This window comes from Pristiophorus japonicus, chromosome 2, assembly GCF_044704955.1.
Source record: "Pristiophorus japonicus isolate sPriJap1 chromosome 2, sPriJap1.hap1, whole genome shotgun sequence".
In the NCBI taxonomy this organism is placed as follows: domain Eukaryota; kingdom Metazoa; phylum Chordata; class Chondrichthyes; family Pristiophoridae; genus Pristiophorus; species Pristiophorus japonicus.
In genome coordinates this window covers 355,273,306-355,291,030 of record NC_091978.1, presented here as the reverse complement: position 1 = coordinate 355,291,030, position 17,725 = coordinate 355,273,306, and the positions used below count along the sequence as shown (strand labels likewise).

Genomic DNA, 17,725 nt, shown 5'->3' with positions numbered 1-17,725 from the left:
TAAGCTGAGGCGGAGTCGGGCGATGTTATGGAGGTGGAAATAGGCGATCTTGGTGATAGCGTCTAGAAGTTAAACAAGGCATGGATGAGGTTTTCAGCAGCGGATAAGCTGAGGCGGAGTCGGGCGATGTTATGGAGGTGGAAATAGGCGATCTTGGTGATAGCGCAGATATGTGGTCGGAAGCTCATCTCGGGGTCAAACATGACACCAAGGTTGCGAACATCTCGGATGCTTTCTTTGAAGCTGAGAAGCCCAAGTCTTTCCTCATTACTCTGATCTCTGATACCAGGGGTCAGCCTCATGGCTCTTCTCTGCACTGCTTCCAACGCATTAATATCTCCTTGACGACCTGAACTGGGTTTAGAGTTCAATGTGTGATAAATAAATCATTTCACTGAGGAGCTCAGATAATATAATACACTGTGACTATGCTGCTGAAGCTGTGTAGAATAGTCATCAAACCCTGAAGAGATTATAACTCTGAAATCGCTTCAGTATCTATCTTTTTTTAGCTAATGTGTTCTGTTTTGGGCCCCACTATTCTTCCTTTTGCCAACAATGCATTGATTGGTCAATATGATGAGTCACTGCAAATGTATCCAGTGAAAATCCATATTTGCTAAATGGGAAACTACATAGTAGACATATTTTACATCTTTAAAGACACATTATTATGTATTTATAGTTTTGGGCATAGATGAGTGTACCATTTCAGTCCCTGCTTGCTATCTAATTGAACTGTGCCAACATGTAAATCACAGTTATAGCACCATAGAAATTTACAGCACAGAAGGAGGCCATTCGGCCCATCGTGTCCGCGCCGGCCGACAAAGAGCTATCCAGCCTCATCCCACTTTCCAGCTCTTGGTCCGTAGCCCTGTAGGTCATGGTGCTTCAAGTGCACACCCAAATTCTTTTCAAATGTGATGAGGGTTTGTGCCTCTACCATCCTTTCAGGCAGTGAGTTCCAGACCCCCACCACCCTCTGGGTGAACAGTGGCGAATCGCAACCAAGAATCACATGCCACAATAAATATGCTGTAGTGGTTCAAAACCAAAAACTGAAAGTCTAAGTAAGTAAGCGGAAATAACTCTTACCATTTAGTGGTTGTGATTGTGCGTACGTTTAATGAGCTGAAAAGAGCTATATGTTAAAGTTCTAAATGGGAGATTCATTGACAAGCGGCGAAAGGGTGGTGTGAGGGGCCTAGGCCTGGACTTGTAAGCCATCTCGTAATTTTTCTGATGCTCGGAAACTGGATTAGTCAGGAGTCAGGATGTGGTTGAGGCCTATTTAATTCCCTAAAAATGTATTTATTTGAATTTGGCCTGTGAGTAAAGCCATGAAAGATCACCTGTTTTATATAAATCGGTGTGCGTGCGGGAGTGTAAGACATCTTTGTCTTTTATAGTTACTACCGATTTTAGAAATGATTCAAACTGCTGGCATAAAATCGTCACCAAATGTTGCAGAATTACTTGTTCAGTATTAAAGGCAGGTTGAAGGAATCTTTCTGTTCAGGTCACTTCAATATTCTGCTGCGCATTTTACATGTTTCTATTATTAATGTAATCTCCTTCTGCTAACACAGGCAATGATTCAGCAGAAGAGCAGTGTGGTATAATAAATGGCTGACAGTGAGGTACCGGCAGTAATTTAATCGAGTCATGAAAGATCAAAGCCGAAGCTTGTGGAATGTCAGCAGAATTCTGAGAGGGGAGCCTCGTCCTATGCCAGCCATTTGTTACTCTATCTGATGGACATGGCACTATTTTTTTTAGTACATCCATGCTGACTCCGCCAGTTGTGACAAGGCGGCATTTTGTTTGGCACAGTCTCGCTCTGCTGAGTTAAGTATTCCTGGAACCGATTTATCAGCTCCCCAACTGCCCTTTCTGCCACACATTCTGCGGAGTTTCTGCCAGCCCCTTTTTGGATGTGTAATAGGATTATGCTTTTATTTGCAAATTCGTTCGTGGGATGTGGGCGATGCTGGCAAGGCCAGCATTTATTGCCCGTCCCTAATTGCCCATGAGCCGCCATTTCAGAGGGGCAATTAAGAGTCAACCACCTTGCTGTGGGTCTGGAGTCACATATAGGTCAGACCGGGTCAGGGCGGCAGATTTCCTTCCCTAAAGGACATTAGTGAACCAGATGGGTTTTTATGACAATCCGGTAGTTTCATGGTCAGCTGTAAATTCCCCGGCTGCTATGGTGGGATTTGAACTAATTTCTCCGGATCATTAGCCCAGGCCTCTGGATTACTAGTCCAGTAACATAACCATTATATGAGGAGGAAATGACCACACAGGGTATAGCAAGAATCAAGAAGCTATTGATCCCTTGTGGTATAGGATCCAAAACTAAAGTTAAATTAGCACCAAGGTAATTCAGAATGAGTAAACCTGTTGAACATGGGTAGGCCATTCAGCCCCTCGAGCTTTCTCCACTATTGCTTATCTGTGCCCCAACTGCATTTACCTGGCTTTGATCCATGTCCCTTGATACCCTTTCATGGAATCATAGGGGGCAAAAGTCCCCTGCTGTGCACCTCCCATTGGCACCTCCGGAGGGCGCTAATGGTTCACAAGTGTTTTTGGGGGGGCGGGGGCAGTACTGGCTCCCGCGGAGTTGCGTGGGAGTTAGCGGAGGTGCAAAACCGCCCAGGGCCGCCGCAGCTCCGGAGATGACATCATCTCGGCGGGTCCATGCCATGATCGTGCGGCCACAGAACCCCACATTCCCGGTCCGACTATCACCCGGGTAACGTCCCCGCTCCGGCCCCGACAGGAAGTGGAGTGCCCGACATTGCGCTCGACTTCCTGTCAGGGGCGGTGACCCCAATTTAGGTTGCGGGGTGGGACTCTACGCTGGGCGCAGGAAGTCCTGCCTGACGAAGGTTGCCGCTCCGGAATTTCGCCCCCCGCAGTATCTTACAGCACAGAAGAAGGCCACTTGGCCCATAGTGCCTGTGCCGGCTCTTTGAAAGAGCGATCCAATTTAGTCTCACACGCCAGATTTTTCCTCATAAGCCCGCAATGTTGCAGCTGTGCCAGCATCCACAGCCTTTCGGAGGTGAGAATTCCAGATTATTACTCCTCTCTGTGTGGAGAAAGAAGGTTGAAATGTAGATTTATGAGTAAGTTGTTATTTAAAAAAAACACTTATCGTTTTGCGTCATTTATCTATCACTCCTGTCCGGTGAGACGAGCAACGTCTAAATGGCCATTCGAAAATTGCTAATAATTGCTTTGTCGATGATGATGCGTTCTCACGATCCACTGCTAGCAGGGGCTCATTGTTTGCCTGTGGCATGATTAGGGTCATGATGTAGAATGCGACACGTGTGAAAACACAGCTCTCCCCATTAAAGCATGTTTTTATTTGTTTATTTTTTTGAGAAAGTAATCTTGTCATTATGTAAGGTATGGACTAAGCACAGTGGGCATTGTGTGATGCAGGTGGAAGGGGTATTAATGGAATCACACAACCTTGGTCTCAATTTACCTGCAATTGATACCGGCCACAATATTACTTCACCCCGTAACTACATGGTCTACACCAGAGTCGAGCTGTGGGAGCTAAATCAGTTTGGTCTAGAATGAAGGTTGACATAGTGGAAGATAATGTAACCAGAAAGGTCACCGTCTCCTTTCACACCCCCTCCCAACCCCCTCACTCCACCGAGCTTCTTTTCGACAAATAGAAATGTGCTGATCTGTTTCGGGATCGATGATAAATAGTCTGGTCTTACACAGGATGCTGTTAGGTTGACCAAGCCTCCGGACCGTATCGCACTGTTTAAATAGCGCACGCAAGGAGCAGCTAAGTTGCCCTCATCCGAGATGGCACGAGGATTCCAGATAAGTGCGTTGCGCGAGCCAGGATTCAAAAGCGCTGTGTGTGGGAGTCACGGCTAACGCGGGGTTAAAGGTGCCCGTGGGCACATTGCCCGCCACAGTATCCGTGTGCAAGGGTGGGGTGGCTTCGGGGTGGGGGTGAAACCAGGCGGCTCGGAACTGATTACATTTCTCTGCTTGTAGAAAATGGAGCAATTACTATGAGCCATCACACTCTGCATTCTTTCATTTGAGTTGAAGGGCTTGTCGGCTTGGTTTGATGGCTGCATCGATTCATTTGCGCTAACATTTTGTGTGAGCTGATTCTCGTTCTCAAAATCCGCGGCCCGCCTGGGGTCGATGGCAGGACGAGTGTTCTGACGCAGCTGATAGGCATCGGGACCCGAGATTCATTCGGTGACAAAGGCATTAATTTTGGTGCTCTCCCCTGCACCTCTCGAGTCACTGTGTGGGCTGACGTATTGCCTGTCGACCAGAGCCAATGTAAATCGGGCATTTGACGGTGCAGTGACGTGGGCAAACAAGTATATTTAAACTCGTTCCCCCCCCCCCCCACTCCACCCCCCCAAAAAAAGAGCAGGAGTTCCGAGATCGTTTCAGGCCCCACAGGAGCAGCTGCTAGCTTGAGCTGAATGCGGTAAAGTTAGTGCGAGGTCTCGGGTTCTCGGGACAAGACTTCTTCAAGGCTTATAAAAATGCGTTTCTTCCAAGGTAAGAGGGTTAAAGTAAAGAGGGGGCGTGAGGGCATCTTGTTGTCAACTGAAAAGAAGTCTTAATAGCTCTGAAATGTTAACGCCTTTCTCGCTGTGGATGAGTTGCGGTTTTGTTGGGGCCGCCTGGCGCCGGCCTGGTGCTGATGCTGCATGAGAAATGAGTCACCGATTCAGTCGGACTTGTCTGGGGTCGCGGGGCTTTTTAACATCGAGTTTTTTTTGAAAGGAGTATTTTATTTGTGGAGCTCACCCAAGTAGTGCGTGTGTGTGCCCTGGTCATGTAAGCATGCACGTGTGTGTGTGTGTGTATGTACCTCAAACATAGTAATGCCAGTGAGTCAGTTATCACTCTTCAGAGTGCTTTTGGAGTGATATAAATGCAATTTGTTGTTGGTGGTGTTGTTGAATCATTTGGCTTTAGTACAACGCTGGTTGTTTGACATCTCTCTGAACAATGCAGTGTGCTTTGCTCAGTTTATCTCTTTCCCTCGCTGACCTGATCTCCAATAAATGCCTTTTTAGAGCTGCAATTTCCCGTCCATCCACAGCCTCAACTATCTAAACCAGTTGTTGCGGGAGAGTGTTATTTTAAGTCCTTGCTGTGATGGTTAAAGTTCGCAGAGCTGATTCTCTGCCCCGTTGCTATTCCTTTCCTCACTGATTACGGGTGCAGAGCCGAGAACACTTCCGCCGTGTATTCCGTTTAACAATTATAAGAGCACCAAGGCTCTGGTTAGCTTTGCATTGTTCTGAAGCCACTCCGTCCAAACCTGTGGGGGTTTTCATGTGTTGGCAGCGCGAGGGTTAAAATCCTGGTCGAGAGGTAGTTGGCCGGAAAATAAGTTGTCTTGCAAAGAGATTTACGAACACAGGCTGAGAAGCTGATTTTATACCCTCAATCGAGATTTCATCATTTTATTTATTATTTAGAGTGCTTTAAAGGGCTTATGCAGTGTGGCAGTGGTTATTTTATATCGTGGGTTTTAATTTATTTAAATGAAGCTTTCCAAGAGTGGAAACCCATTGGTTGAAGTCGCTGTTAGCCGTGAAAATGAAAATGATAAAAGTTGTCTTTTGTTGGAGCACACTACTGGTGTGTTTTGCAGCCTTAGCATGTTTCTTTAAAAATGCACGAAGGACTATTCCTTCCAATAACAAAGACTTGCATTTGTATAGCACCTTGCATGACCACCGGGCATCTCAAAGCCCTTTACAGTCAATGAAGTACCTGTACTTTTTGGAGTGTAGTCACTGTTGTAATGTGGGAAACGCGGCAGCCAATTTGCGCACAGCAAGCTCCCACGAACAACAATGTGATAACGACCAGATAATCTGTTTTTGTTATGTTGATTGAGGGATAAATATTGGTCAGGACACCAGGGATAAGTCCCCTGCTCTTCTTCCATGGGATCTTTTACGTCCTCCTGTGAGGGCAGACGGGGCCTTGGTTTAACGTCTCATCTGAAAGACTTTTTGTACAACAGTGAGTTAATTACAATTATAATCCAAATTGTTGACTTACAGTAGGTTTAGTCTTTGACTTGAGCAACAGTCTGTAACACCAGTCGCTGCAATTACTGTGCTTTGATATGGGGGTTGTTATGGAGCAGGTTACAGTGGTCTGAGTGCAGCTCATCCGCAGTGTTAGTGAATTTTGTCCAATGACGCACCTGTGAAGTGCCCTGGCACAGTTTACTGCGTCAAAGGCACTATATAAATGCAAGTTGTTGTTGTAATGTGCAGCTGTTTCTGAACTGCAGCTGACATCCCAGGTGCAGAAATCGAATGTTCGCACAGTGTCCCCTCTCCCACCCAGACATTTTCATTTTCACACGATGGAAAGTGAGTGACTTTTCACAATTTATCCCTTTTCTGGGCGTCCAAGAGTTTGAAAATCAATATTTGTAAAAAGACGGAAAAAGAAAATAAGGATTTCAAATCACGTGAAAGCTCTGCTTTATTATTTCATTTTGTTTTGGTATCGATTTTCAGAGTGTAACAAAAGAACCAAAGAAGAGTGTGAATCTAAGTCGTAAAGCTCCTGCTGCTTTGGTATGGACATTGCTATGTGCTATTGCTCCTGTACAACACTGATGTTCAGTATATCGCCCAACTGTACAGTGCTCCTTTTTAGTCTATGGGCTGGATTGATTGCAATCTGTGTGCTGTTCACTGTAAACCGCTCTTTTCAAGCCTTCAAGTGCTCCTCTTTCTCTCCTCTCAATGCTGGCTGTTCAAATGGAAGATTTTTATTTACAATGGGTTAAAGTCAATCCTTTGTGGAGGGTTAAGCTGAGGTTTGTCAACATTCGTAGCCAGTTCTGACGCTTTTATACATTAACCTGTTCTTGCATGAGATGGGATGACTGTGAGTGTGTCTATATGCGTGAGTGTCTCTGTGTGTGTGTGAGTGTCTCTGTGTGTGTGTGAGTGTCTGTGTGTGTGTGTGAGTGTCTGTGTGTGTGTGTGATTCTGTGTGTGTGTCTGTGTGTGTGTGTGTGTGTGTGTGTGAGTTTGTGTGTGTGAGTGATTGATTCTGTGTGAGTGATTGATTCTGTGTGTGTGTAGTGTCTGTGTGTGATTCTGTCTGTGTCTGTGTCTCCTGTGTGTGTGTGATTCTGTCTGTGTCTGTGTCTCTTTGTGTGTGTGAGATTCTGTGTGTTTAGTATCTGTGTCTGTGTGAGTGTGTGTGATTCTGTCTGTGTAGTGTCTGTGTCTGTAGTGCCTGTGTGTGTGAGTGTTTGTGTGATTCTGTGGGTGTAGTGTCTGTGTGTGTGTGTGTGTGAGTATGTGCACTTGCTATGTATGGGGGGTGAGTGATTCTGTGTCTGTGTGTGTAGTGTCTGTGTGTGAGAGAGTGTGTGTGTGTGTGTATAGTGCGTGTGTGAGAGTGTATGAGAGAGTGTGTGCACTTGCTATGAATGGGGTTGAGTGATTCTGTGTCTGTGTGTGAGAGTGTGTATGTGTGTAGTGTGTGTGTGTGTGAGTGTGCACTTGCTATGTATGGGGGGTGAGTGATTCTGTGTGTGTGTATGTGAGAGTGTGTAGTGTGTCTGTGTGAGAGTGTGTGCACTTTCTATGTATAGGGGGTGAGTGATTCTGTGTCTGTGTGTGTAGTGTCTGTCTGTGTGTGTAGTGTCTGTGTGTGTGTGTGTAGTGTCTGTGTGTGAGTGTGCACTTGCTATGTATGGGGGGTGAGTGATTCTGTGTCTGTGTGTGTAGTGTCTGTGTGTGAGTGTGTGTGTAGTGTCTGTGTGTGAGTGTGCACTTGCTATGTATGGGGGGTGAGTGATTCTGTGTGTGTGTGTCTGTGTGTGTGTGAGTGTGCACTTGCTATGTATGGGGGGTGAGTGATTGTGTGTGTGTAGTGTCTGTGTGTAAGTGTGTGTGTATAGTGTCTGTATGTGTGTGAGTGTGTAGTGTCTGTTTCTGTAGTATGTGTCTGTGTGTGTGAGTGTGTGTGTGTGTGCACTTGCTATGTATGAGGGGTGACTGGGAGAAGATGAGAGGTTGTCAAAGGCAATTATATTGCTTTAATATAACTTCTTGTGTTTTATATCCCTGAGCCCACTACTGACTCTCAATGCTTGGTTTACTTTGCTTTTGCTAATGTGAGCTTGAAGTCTATTTATCGAGACTGCAGTGGCTGACAGGAGTACTACAGAGCTCAAAGCAAATGCTTATAACTGAGGCGCCAGTTCAATTAGGAAAATGAAGGGAGTTTTGAGCACAGGAGCTCTTTGGAGCAAGGGGGCTTTGGAACATGGAAGGGAGGCAGGGGGATGAGAGGCTGGCTTTCGTTCTTAAGCTGATTAAAATTGATTTTATGGGACCAGCTGATATAAAGACATCTCAAATTCATACGATGGAGAGAGTTTTTGTTTCAAATTCCCAGCAAAGGAAATCTCTCTCTGCTCAGTATTGTTGACAGTAATTACTTTAAAATAAAATTGCTGTCAAATCATTTTATGCAAACAAACAAAATAAACTGCCTCTTAACACCGCCCCGCCCCTCCCTACACCATGCATAGCTGGAAATCTGAAATAAGAAACGTAGAGAGTGCTAGAAAATCGGTGGCTCAGCCAATAGCAGGTGGGAAAGACCCACGTGAAACTCCTGTCCGATACTGATCGGCCTCTGGTACATTTCTGACATCTATTTTTACCTTGACGAAACAGTCCGTACCACGCCGAGATAGGTTGTACCAGCAGAGCTAAAAACAAAAGCCACGTATTCGGTAATGCGAACTATTTCTGATAACCGGGAATTGCTCGCGTTCTCCAGGTAATGGAGCATAAAACTGACAGTTGCGTTTTAGAAGACAAGTACGTTAGCCACCTACACCAAACAAGGCATTGACTTGTTATTGGTATCAATGTGCTTACGAGTGTTAAGAACTCCAATTGGAAAGATTGGCTACGAATTTAAAAATAAAATAAAATAAAATAATAATAAAAAAAAAATGCTGATATCCTGCATGTCCATTCTAGTCTGATTGCTTTGCATCAAACATACCGTTCTATTGCTGCTTTCAAAAAAGAAAGACATACATTTATATAGCGCCTTTCACAGCCACTGGACGTTTCAAAGCACTTTACAGCCCAATTAATTACATTTGGAGCATAGTCACTGTTGTAATGTGGGAAACACAGCAGCCAATTTGCGCACAGCAAGCTCCCACAAACAGCAATGTGATAACCAAATAATCTGTTTTTATTAAGCTGATTGAGGGATAAATATTGGCCAGGATACCAGGGATAACTCCCCTGCTCTTCTTCGAAATAGTGCCATGGGATCTTTTACGTCCACCTGAGAGGGCTGGCGGGGCCTCGGTTTAACGTCTCATCCAAAAGACAGCCCCTCCGACAGTGCAGCACTCCCTCAGAACTGCACTGGAGTGTCAGCCTAGATTCATAAGAACATAAGAAATAGGATCAGGAGTAGACCACCTGGCTCCTCGAGCCTGCTCTGCCATTTAATAAGATCATGGCTGATCTGATCATGGACTCAGCTCCACTTCCCCGCCCCCTCCCTAGAGTGGGACTTGAACCCACAACCTTCTGACTCGGAGGCGAGTGTGCTCAATGGTCAAATAGTTTCTGGGTTCAGTTTTTAAAATTAGAATCCGTGCGGCCGAGGGTAAATGCTACGATCCACTGTTCGGGGTGCTGAACCTAGTGGGGTGGGAGCAGTTAGCAGGAATCCAGACACAGAATTCAGTGCATCCGATTGGGCAACGTTTCCAAGCCATGGATGGAGAATCATGTGGACTGGGCACAAATTGCTCCCCGATATGTGTATAGCCCACCTTATGTCATATTTCCCCTTTCCACCAATGTGACCACATGTTTAGTGTTAGTGTGGTGTGAATATCTGGGCCGTACCAGTGCACAGCGCGATAGGTACCGCATCTGGAGGAGGTGGTTCTATGGCACTGGGCATCAGGCCTGCCTCAAGGTAGAGGGCGCAAGCTCTTACTTTAATGTTTGAGTTCAGGCAGCCCAATGAACTGAATGGTTGACAGGGGCTGACTATCCCACCTGTTCCTTTCTGACACCAAATATCACCGCAAGTCAAAGGCCTATGAATAGTGCGTAAAGAAATCTGCTTTTCCCTGATACGAATGATCCGGGTAAAGAAAGAACTTGCATTTCTTTCGCTCCTTTAATCTAGTAAAACGTCCCAAGGCCCTTCACAAGAGCGTAATTAGGCAAACACTGACACCGAGCCAAAGAAGGAGATCTTTGGATTGGTGACTGAAAAGCCTGGGCAAAGAAGTAGGTTTTAAGGAGGGTCGAGGAGGAGAGAGAGGCGGAGAAACACAAAGGCTTAGGGAGGCAATTCCAAAGCTTGGGGCCTAAATGGCCAAAGGCACGGCTGCCAATGGTGGGAGAACATAGGTGAAGGATGTGTAAGATTTGGAGCACCGTAGAGTTCTCAGAGTTCTGAGGAAGGGTCATCGACCTGAAACCTTCATTCTGTTTCTCTCTCCACAGATGCTCCCTGACCTGCTCTGTATTTCCAGCATTTTCTGGGGGTTTTTTTATCTGAGTTGTAGGGCAGCAGGAGGTTACAGAGACAGGGAAGAGCCACAGAGGGAGTTGTACATAAGGATGAGAATGTATACATTCTCTCTCCTAATCTCTCTCCCTCTCTCACACACTCACTCGCGTACATCCACACGCAGTGCTCTCTCTCCTTCCCCTCACTCACTCACACACATTCACATACACACACATGTGCATTCTCTCTCTCTCTGCCTCTCACACTCACTTTCACATGCTCTCTCTCATACATTCAATCTCGCACACTTCACCCACACTCACATACACACACACACACACACACATACACACGTGCATTCCTTCTCCTTCTCTCTGCCTGTCGCACACTCACTCGCTCACATTCACTCTCCCAATTGTATCTTGACAATCACAGCTACAAAATAACCGGTTCAGTACTAATATGCTGTGACTACAAATGAAGACATTGGACTTTGTGCCTTGTTGACGTGCTGTAGTTGAAATGGTACTAATCGTCTCTTTAATGTTGCTGTTCTTCCCATCTGCAGTTACCACTTCACCTACGCCTTGGTCTGGCCACGCAAGGGCATGCAACGAGAGCGAACGCCACTATTGTGTGAATGGAGGACAGTGTTTCGTTATCAATGGTATTAATAAGCTCTCCTGTCAGTAAGTGAATCCAGCCTTTCCTTCACACTCTTCTTTCCGCATGCCTGCTCGATTGTCGCCGTGGGGAGTATTATGGCTTTACATTTTACTACCAGCATTGCTGGTCGGTTGTTAATGATCTCTGTTGAACTGCAGTTTTAGAGTGTTACTGGAACCTAGCTCTTGTACCCAGACCACTAGAGTGTTGAGAACATCTGGATTGCTAGACCAAGGTCCGTCTAGTTCGCCTACTAACTTCCCGGCAGTCACATGACACAACAATACTGGAGCTGTCAACAGTTCTTGGCAATCAATCTCTATCAATTAGTCGACAACAGACCCAGATACAACGTAAAAACATAAGAAATAGGAGCAGAAATAGGCCATACGGCCCCTCGAGCCTGCTTCGCCATTTAATAAGATCATGGCTGATCTGATCATGGACTCAGCTCCACTTCCCCCCCTGCTCCCCATAGCCCCTTATTCTCTTATCGGTTAAGAAATTGTCTATCTCTGTCTTAAATTTATTCAATGTCCCAGCTTCCACAGCTCTCTGAGGCAGTGAATTCCATAGATTTACAACCCTCTGAGAGAAGAAATTCCTCCTCATCTCAGTTTTAAATGGGCGGCCCCTTATTCTAAGATTATGCCCCCTAATTCTAATCTTCCCCCATCAGTGGAAACATCCTCTCTGCATCCACCTTGTCAAGCCCCCTTCATAATCTTATACGTTTCGATAAGATCACCTCTCATTCTTCTGAATTCCAATGAGTAGAGGCCCAACCTACTCTACCTTTCATTGTAAGTCAAGGAAAGCCCCCAGTGGTGAACCATGGGTCCAAGGTCACCTGTTCGTCCCAAACATGCTTCACTCACCACACCTCATGTCTCAAATTACTCCTACTAACTGGCCCTTATACACAACCAGATTGATGTCACAGCTTCAAGTTTAACATAAGGATTTGAAGGGTTCTTGGAGATTGTTCTTCAAAACCACCATCCTCTCTTTAAACCAAACATAGAATTACCTCAGCATTCAACCGCTACTTGAATCATATAACATTGCATTATTTATATAGCTGTTATTGCAGTACTTACAAAATATCGCATTTCTTATTACATTACATTGTAACACTAAAGCCTGTGAATAGGTTTTAATTCGGTAAAATTCATCCATACACTTAAAAATCCTTTCAAAACAAAAATGGTTTAAGCTGGTAGCAAGTTCATACTGTTTTAAAAATAAAAGCGATCGCGATGGTGGAGATTGGCGTCTCACTAGTGGTTCAGGATTAAAGTGACCACTCTCCCAATTGTCAAATCAAAACCAAGCCTGGTCCTTTTGTATGAAGGCTCTAAATTAGCTGATTTGTTGGCCAAAATATGCATGGCCCAGACACTTGCATTCCTCCCTTTGAACTCCCTCTGATTGTCCTGTTATATACTTTCGAAGCATCCACTTGAAAAGCATTGGAGCCTGCTCTCCTGAACTACAATGTACAGGGTTAGTACCTTCCCCAGGGCGCTGCCTTTGACTAAAATACTAATTGATGAAATAGAAATTAATTATTTTTGGTTTTAAGGAAGCCTAGGAGCCTTGCTTTATTAAGTGTTTCCCTGTCCCACTCAGCACATCCATTGGTGCTGGTTCAACAGATCATCAGCTACCTGCTGTAAATGGTCAATGTTCACTCAACATTCACTCTCTTGCACTCACACACTCACGTGCACTCACACTCTCATGTGTACATGCATGCACGCAAACTCACACTCGCACACGCTGACCCACATACATGCACACACTCATACATTCACATACATACTCTCTCTTAAACTGCCTTTCACACACGCATTCACATACCTACACACATACACACATGCTCTCTCCCTTCCCTCACAATCTCTCACACACATTCACATACACACACACAAGCATTCTCTCTCCCTCTCTCTGCCTCTCACATTCCCCGCTTATTCACTTTCCCACACACTCATATATATATACACACACACACACTCACACACACACAAACACACGTGCATTCACTCTCTTTTCCTCTCACTCTCACACACACACTCTCTCTCTCTCTCTCACACACACTCTCACTCACACACTCACACACCCACACATTCTCACACCCCACACTCACACATTCTCACACTCTCTCACACACATGCATTCTCTCTCACTCTGCTTCATAGACTCACTCTCACAAACTCACTCTCACATGTGCATTCTCTCTCCCTCTGCCTCTCACACACACTCACATACACACACACACACACGTGCATTCTCTCTCCCTCTCTCTGCCTCTCTCGCTCGCTCGCGCACACTCTTGCTCTCTTGCTCTCACACACTCACTTTCACTCTCGCACACTCAAGCTTTGTCTCACACTCTCACACTCTCACTCTCGCACACTCTCACACTCACACTCTCACTCTCAATCTCACACACTCACCCACACACACATGCATTCTCTCTCTCTCACTCACGCTCACTCTCACACTCTCACTCTCACGCACTTACCTTCGCACTCATGCATTCTCTCTCTCTCTCACTCTCGCACACACTCTCTCACACTCTCACACTCACTCTCACACACTCTCACTCTCACACACTCTCAAACTCACCCACACACACATGCATTCTCTCTCTCTCTCACTCTCGTACACACTTATACACACTCACCCACACATACACACACACACACACACACACACATACACACATGCATTCTCTCTCCCTCTCTTTGTCTGTTGCACACTCACTCTCTCACCCACACACACACTGAGTTTAATGGAAAGTAAAAGTGGTGGTCGATCAGATCGCATCGGTTTCCCACTGGGCAGGTTATGTGGAAAATTATCCTCACACTCTCACATCTGCGCAAACACACACATTTCAGTTTGCCACAAGATTAGGACCAAAGCCTGCGGGTAAAACTAGAATTTGTGCCGTGAAATCTGGTGTGGCTATGACTGAAATGCGACGTTCCTCATGCCCCACTGCCACAGAAGCACAGGTCAGGCCAAAGAGCAGGGAGGTCTGTGGTTCCGTTCCTGGGCTGCGCTGCTGCAGCTGACCTTTGCTTCATCGAGCCACGGGCCAGGGAGGGGAAAGCCAGCTTGCGTTCCGCACTGCCAATCAATGTCCAGCGACACCTGAAAATGTGCAAGTGTGAATTTGGGACAGGGACCGCATCGTGTATCTATGTAGCGCACATTGAGCGTGTATCTCCCCGTCATGCCCCTGACTCAGTGTATTAACGGTAAAAGATGGGTGGGCTGGATGCCGGGTGCAGTCGAGAAGCTGCACGATGAGAGAGGGATGAGCTTCGTTAGGAACAGCGCTGCTTAATTTGTGTCTGCCCATCATCTCAGACGGGCAGAGCAGCTATGCAAGTGGCAGCTTGTTCTGCACACCCTACACATGGGACACACACAAGATGAAAAGGGACGATCGTGAATCAGCAGCCCCTTATAAGAACATAGGAAATAGGAGCAGGAGTAGGCCCTACGGCCCCTCGAGCCTGCTCCGCCATTCAATAAGATCATGGCTGATCATCGACCTCAACACTTTCCTGTCCTATCTCCATATCCCTTGATTCCCCGAGAGTCCAAAAAATCTATCGATCTCAGCCTTGAGTATACGCAACGATTTCGACGATTAAAATGTTGCAGAGTGTAATGCAGGCTGCCCATTCGCTGCCGTCCCTTTTGCAATCTCACCAATTTGAATGCTATGGTGCCTAAAGTAACCCCCGCTTATGTAGCTGGCATGTATCGCCTGCGGATCTTGTGGGAGCCGCAAGCCGTTTCCACCGGAGGCATGGCCCCATTTCCATGGCTGCTCCGTGCAGAGAAGCGGTTACCAGGCAGGGTCCTCCCATCACCCGTGTGGCTCATCCCACTTTTACACATCTGTCTCTGCTGTGGTCAGCAGAACCCGGCCAGTTTACAGCACATGTCACCTGAGCTGGTGCCGGAACAGGAGTGGACGCATTAGTCGTACCACAGCAGGCCGCAATCGACCACAATCCTGGCAAGACAATCGGCTCCCAACTGCCTATCATCGCTGAGGTCGCAGTGCGATGTGATCAGCCGGGCTCGAGTACCCTGGCCAGCCATTGGTGCAGAACCAGGATGGCGGGCTGTGCTCAGGCTGGTGCCCGAGCTCCACCTGTTACCCGCAGGAATGGCGCAACACTCGCTGTATAAACCGCAGCGAGCTTTGGCTTCGTTTACAGCGGGAGATTTTTCCCGGGTTTCTGCCTGCGCTCACCGGGTGCAGTGAATATCGGGAAATCAGACGGGTTCTCCACCCCCTCGGTATTCCGTCATTGGCTGCACCCAGGTATAGACCCAGGAAAATCTCCCCTGGAATATCAATAATGGAAGGCAATTCGAGGCTGATTTGATGCCTTACTAATTTTGAAATGCAAGAAAGAAGTGCGTGTGTACATGTGTTTGTGTGCATGTGTTTGTATGTGTGTCTTTGTGTGTGTGTGTGTGTATGTGCAGATGTGTTTCTGTGCATGTGTACATGTGTGTGCATTTGTATGTGCATGTGTTTGTATGCATATGTATGTGTGTTTGTATGCATGTATTTGTGTACACATGTGCGTGTCTTTGTACGCATGTGTTTGCATGCGTGTGTTTGTGCACATGTGTTTGGCAGTAACGGTGGGAGTCACACTTTCATGAACACATGGCTTGGACACAGGGCAACAAACAGTACTTGGGCTGCTGAAATGTAGCCGTGCCCAGCACTGAATTGGCACATTGCCCATCACTATTCTATGGAGAGAGCTGTAAACGAAATCCTGAGCTTAACTTTGAAAGCATTTGCTTCAGGAAAGCTCAGTGATTCCATGACTGCAGGGAGAATAGTTTCCCCATTAGGTTCTGGGCAGATCTTTATTGCTGTTCAAAGTGCTGAACACTGAGCCTGGGGTCTTTCTCTGCATCGACAAAGCTCTTTGTACATGTCTCAGATGGAGGCGGTGAAAGGGGCAGACTTGCAGATAATGCAACAGATTTAATGGAGGGTTGAATCTGCCGCTGGCCCGACTAGACCATAGCTACGCTCCTCCTGCGCAAGACCTCTTTGCTTACCAGGTTTTCCTGGTATCTGGCCTTTGTGAATCCAGCAAGTTCACTGTAAGGTTTCCACCGATCATGGACATAACATAAGAATTAGGAGCAGGAGTAGGCCATTCGGCCCCTCAAGCCTGCTCCATCATTCAATAAGACCACGGCTGGTCTTCTACCTCAACTCCACTTTCCTGCACTGTCCCCATATCCCTTAATATCCAAAAATCTATCGATCTCTGTCTTGAATATATTCAAAGACTGATCATCCACAGCCCTCTGAGGTGGAGAATTCCAAATGTTCACCACCCTCTGAGTGAAAAAGTTTCTCCTCATCTCAGTCCTAAATGGCCGACCCCTTATTCTGAGACTGTGACCCCTGGTTCGAGACCCTTCAGCCAGAGGAAACATCCTCCCTGTATCTACCCTGTCAAGCCCTGTAGGAATTTTGTATGTTTCAATGAGATCATCTCTCATTCTTCTAAACTCTGGAGAATATAGAGCTAGTCTCCTCAATCTCTCCTCATAGGACAATCCCCCCATCCCAGGAATCAGTCTGGTGAACCTTTGTTGCACTCCCTCTATGGCAAGTATATCCTTCCTTAGGTAAGGAGACCAAAACTGTACACAATGCACAGAAGGAGCAGACGACTCAATTGCAGGGCTTAACCTGGTACAAAATATAAAAGTGGCTAGTGATCGGCCATTTCTGGCTTCAAATTAAGCCTAATCTATAACTTCTAATGATTAAATAGGTAGTCTATTACAGTCGGTCTCCTATTTTACTTTGCTAAATAAAGAAGGCTAGATGATGTCGATTAATTCTAACCATTCTTGTTAACTCAAAAACTAGCCTGATTTTCTGCCTTGATATATGCAAAAGCAGTGCATAAATTGCATTTCTGTAGTTAAAGAGCCAATAATGTAAAATAAGACGATCACAGACGTCATACTGACTCCCAGGAAAAAAGTGGCACCTCCGATTGTAGTTCTGTTTTAGTGTCCCAGTACCAGTCTGTTGTAAAATTTTATTTGCATTGTTATTTACATTTGAACCTTACTTGCACACACCTTCCACATACATACACACACACTCCCAACCACATGCACACACACACAATCCAAGCACACACACCACACACACACACCCCTCTGTAATGTGTGCACCGGTGAGTATGCTCACAGATTTGTTGAGCTGTTGAGTTAGGAGTGGCTTAGCCAGTCACATGATATTCACAAGACTCAATAAAACCCCAGCCAGTTTCATTCGGGGGGATCCACGACGACGCAGGTGGTTGTGAGCCTGGTGGATGAACTGGTAATGTGTAGTGTGATTGTTCAATCTTTGCTAATAAACCAACTAGTTCTTCATAGCAATGTGTTCTTA

The 17,725-nt window shown here is 46.1% G+C and overlaps 1 protein-coding gene across 2 annotated transcripts in view; it reads left to right on the top strand.

Moving 5' to 3' along the window:
- nrg1 (neuregulin 1) overlaps positions 1–17,725 on the top strand; it is a 212,005-nt gene that overhangs the window by 162,615 nt on the left and 31,665 nt on the right. For both annotated transcript variants that reach the window (XM_070866035.1, XM_070866029.1), the window contains one exon: positions 11,147–11,267. In XM_070866035.1, coding sequence (XP_070722136.1) covers positions 11,147–11,267 — 121 coding nt within the window. The remainder of the gene's footprint in view (positions 1–11,146; positions 11,268–17,725) is intronic.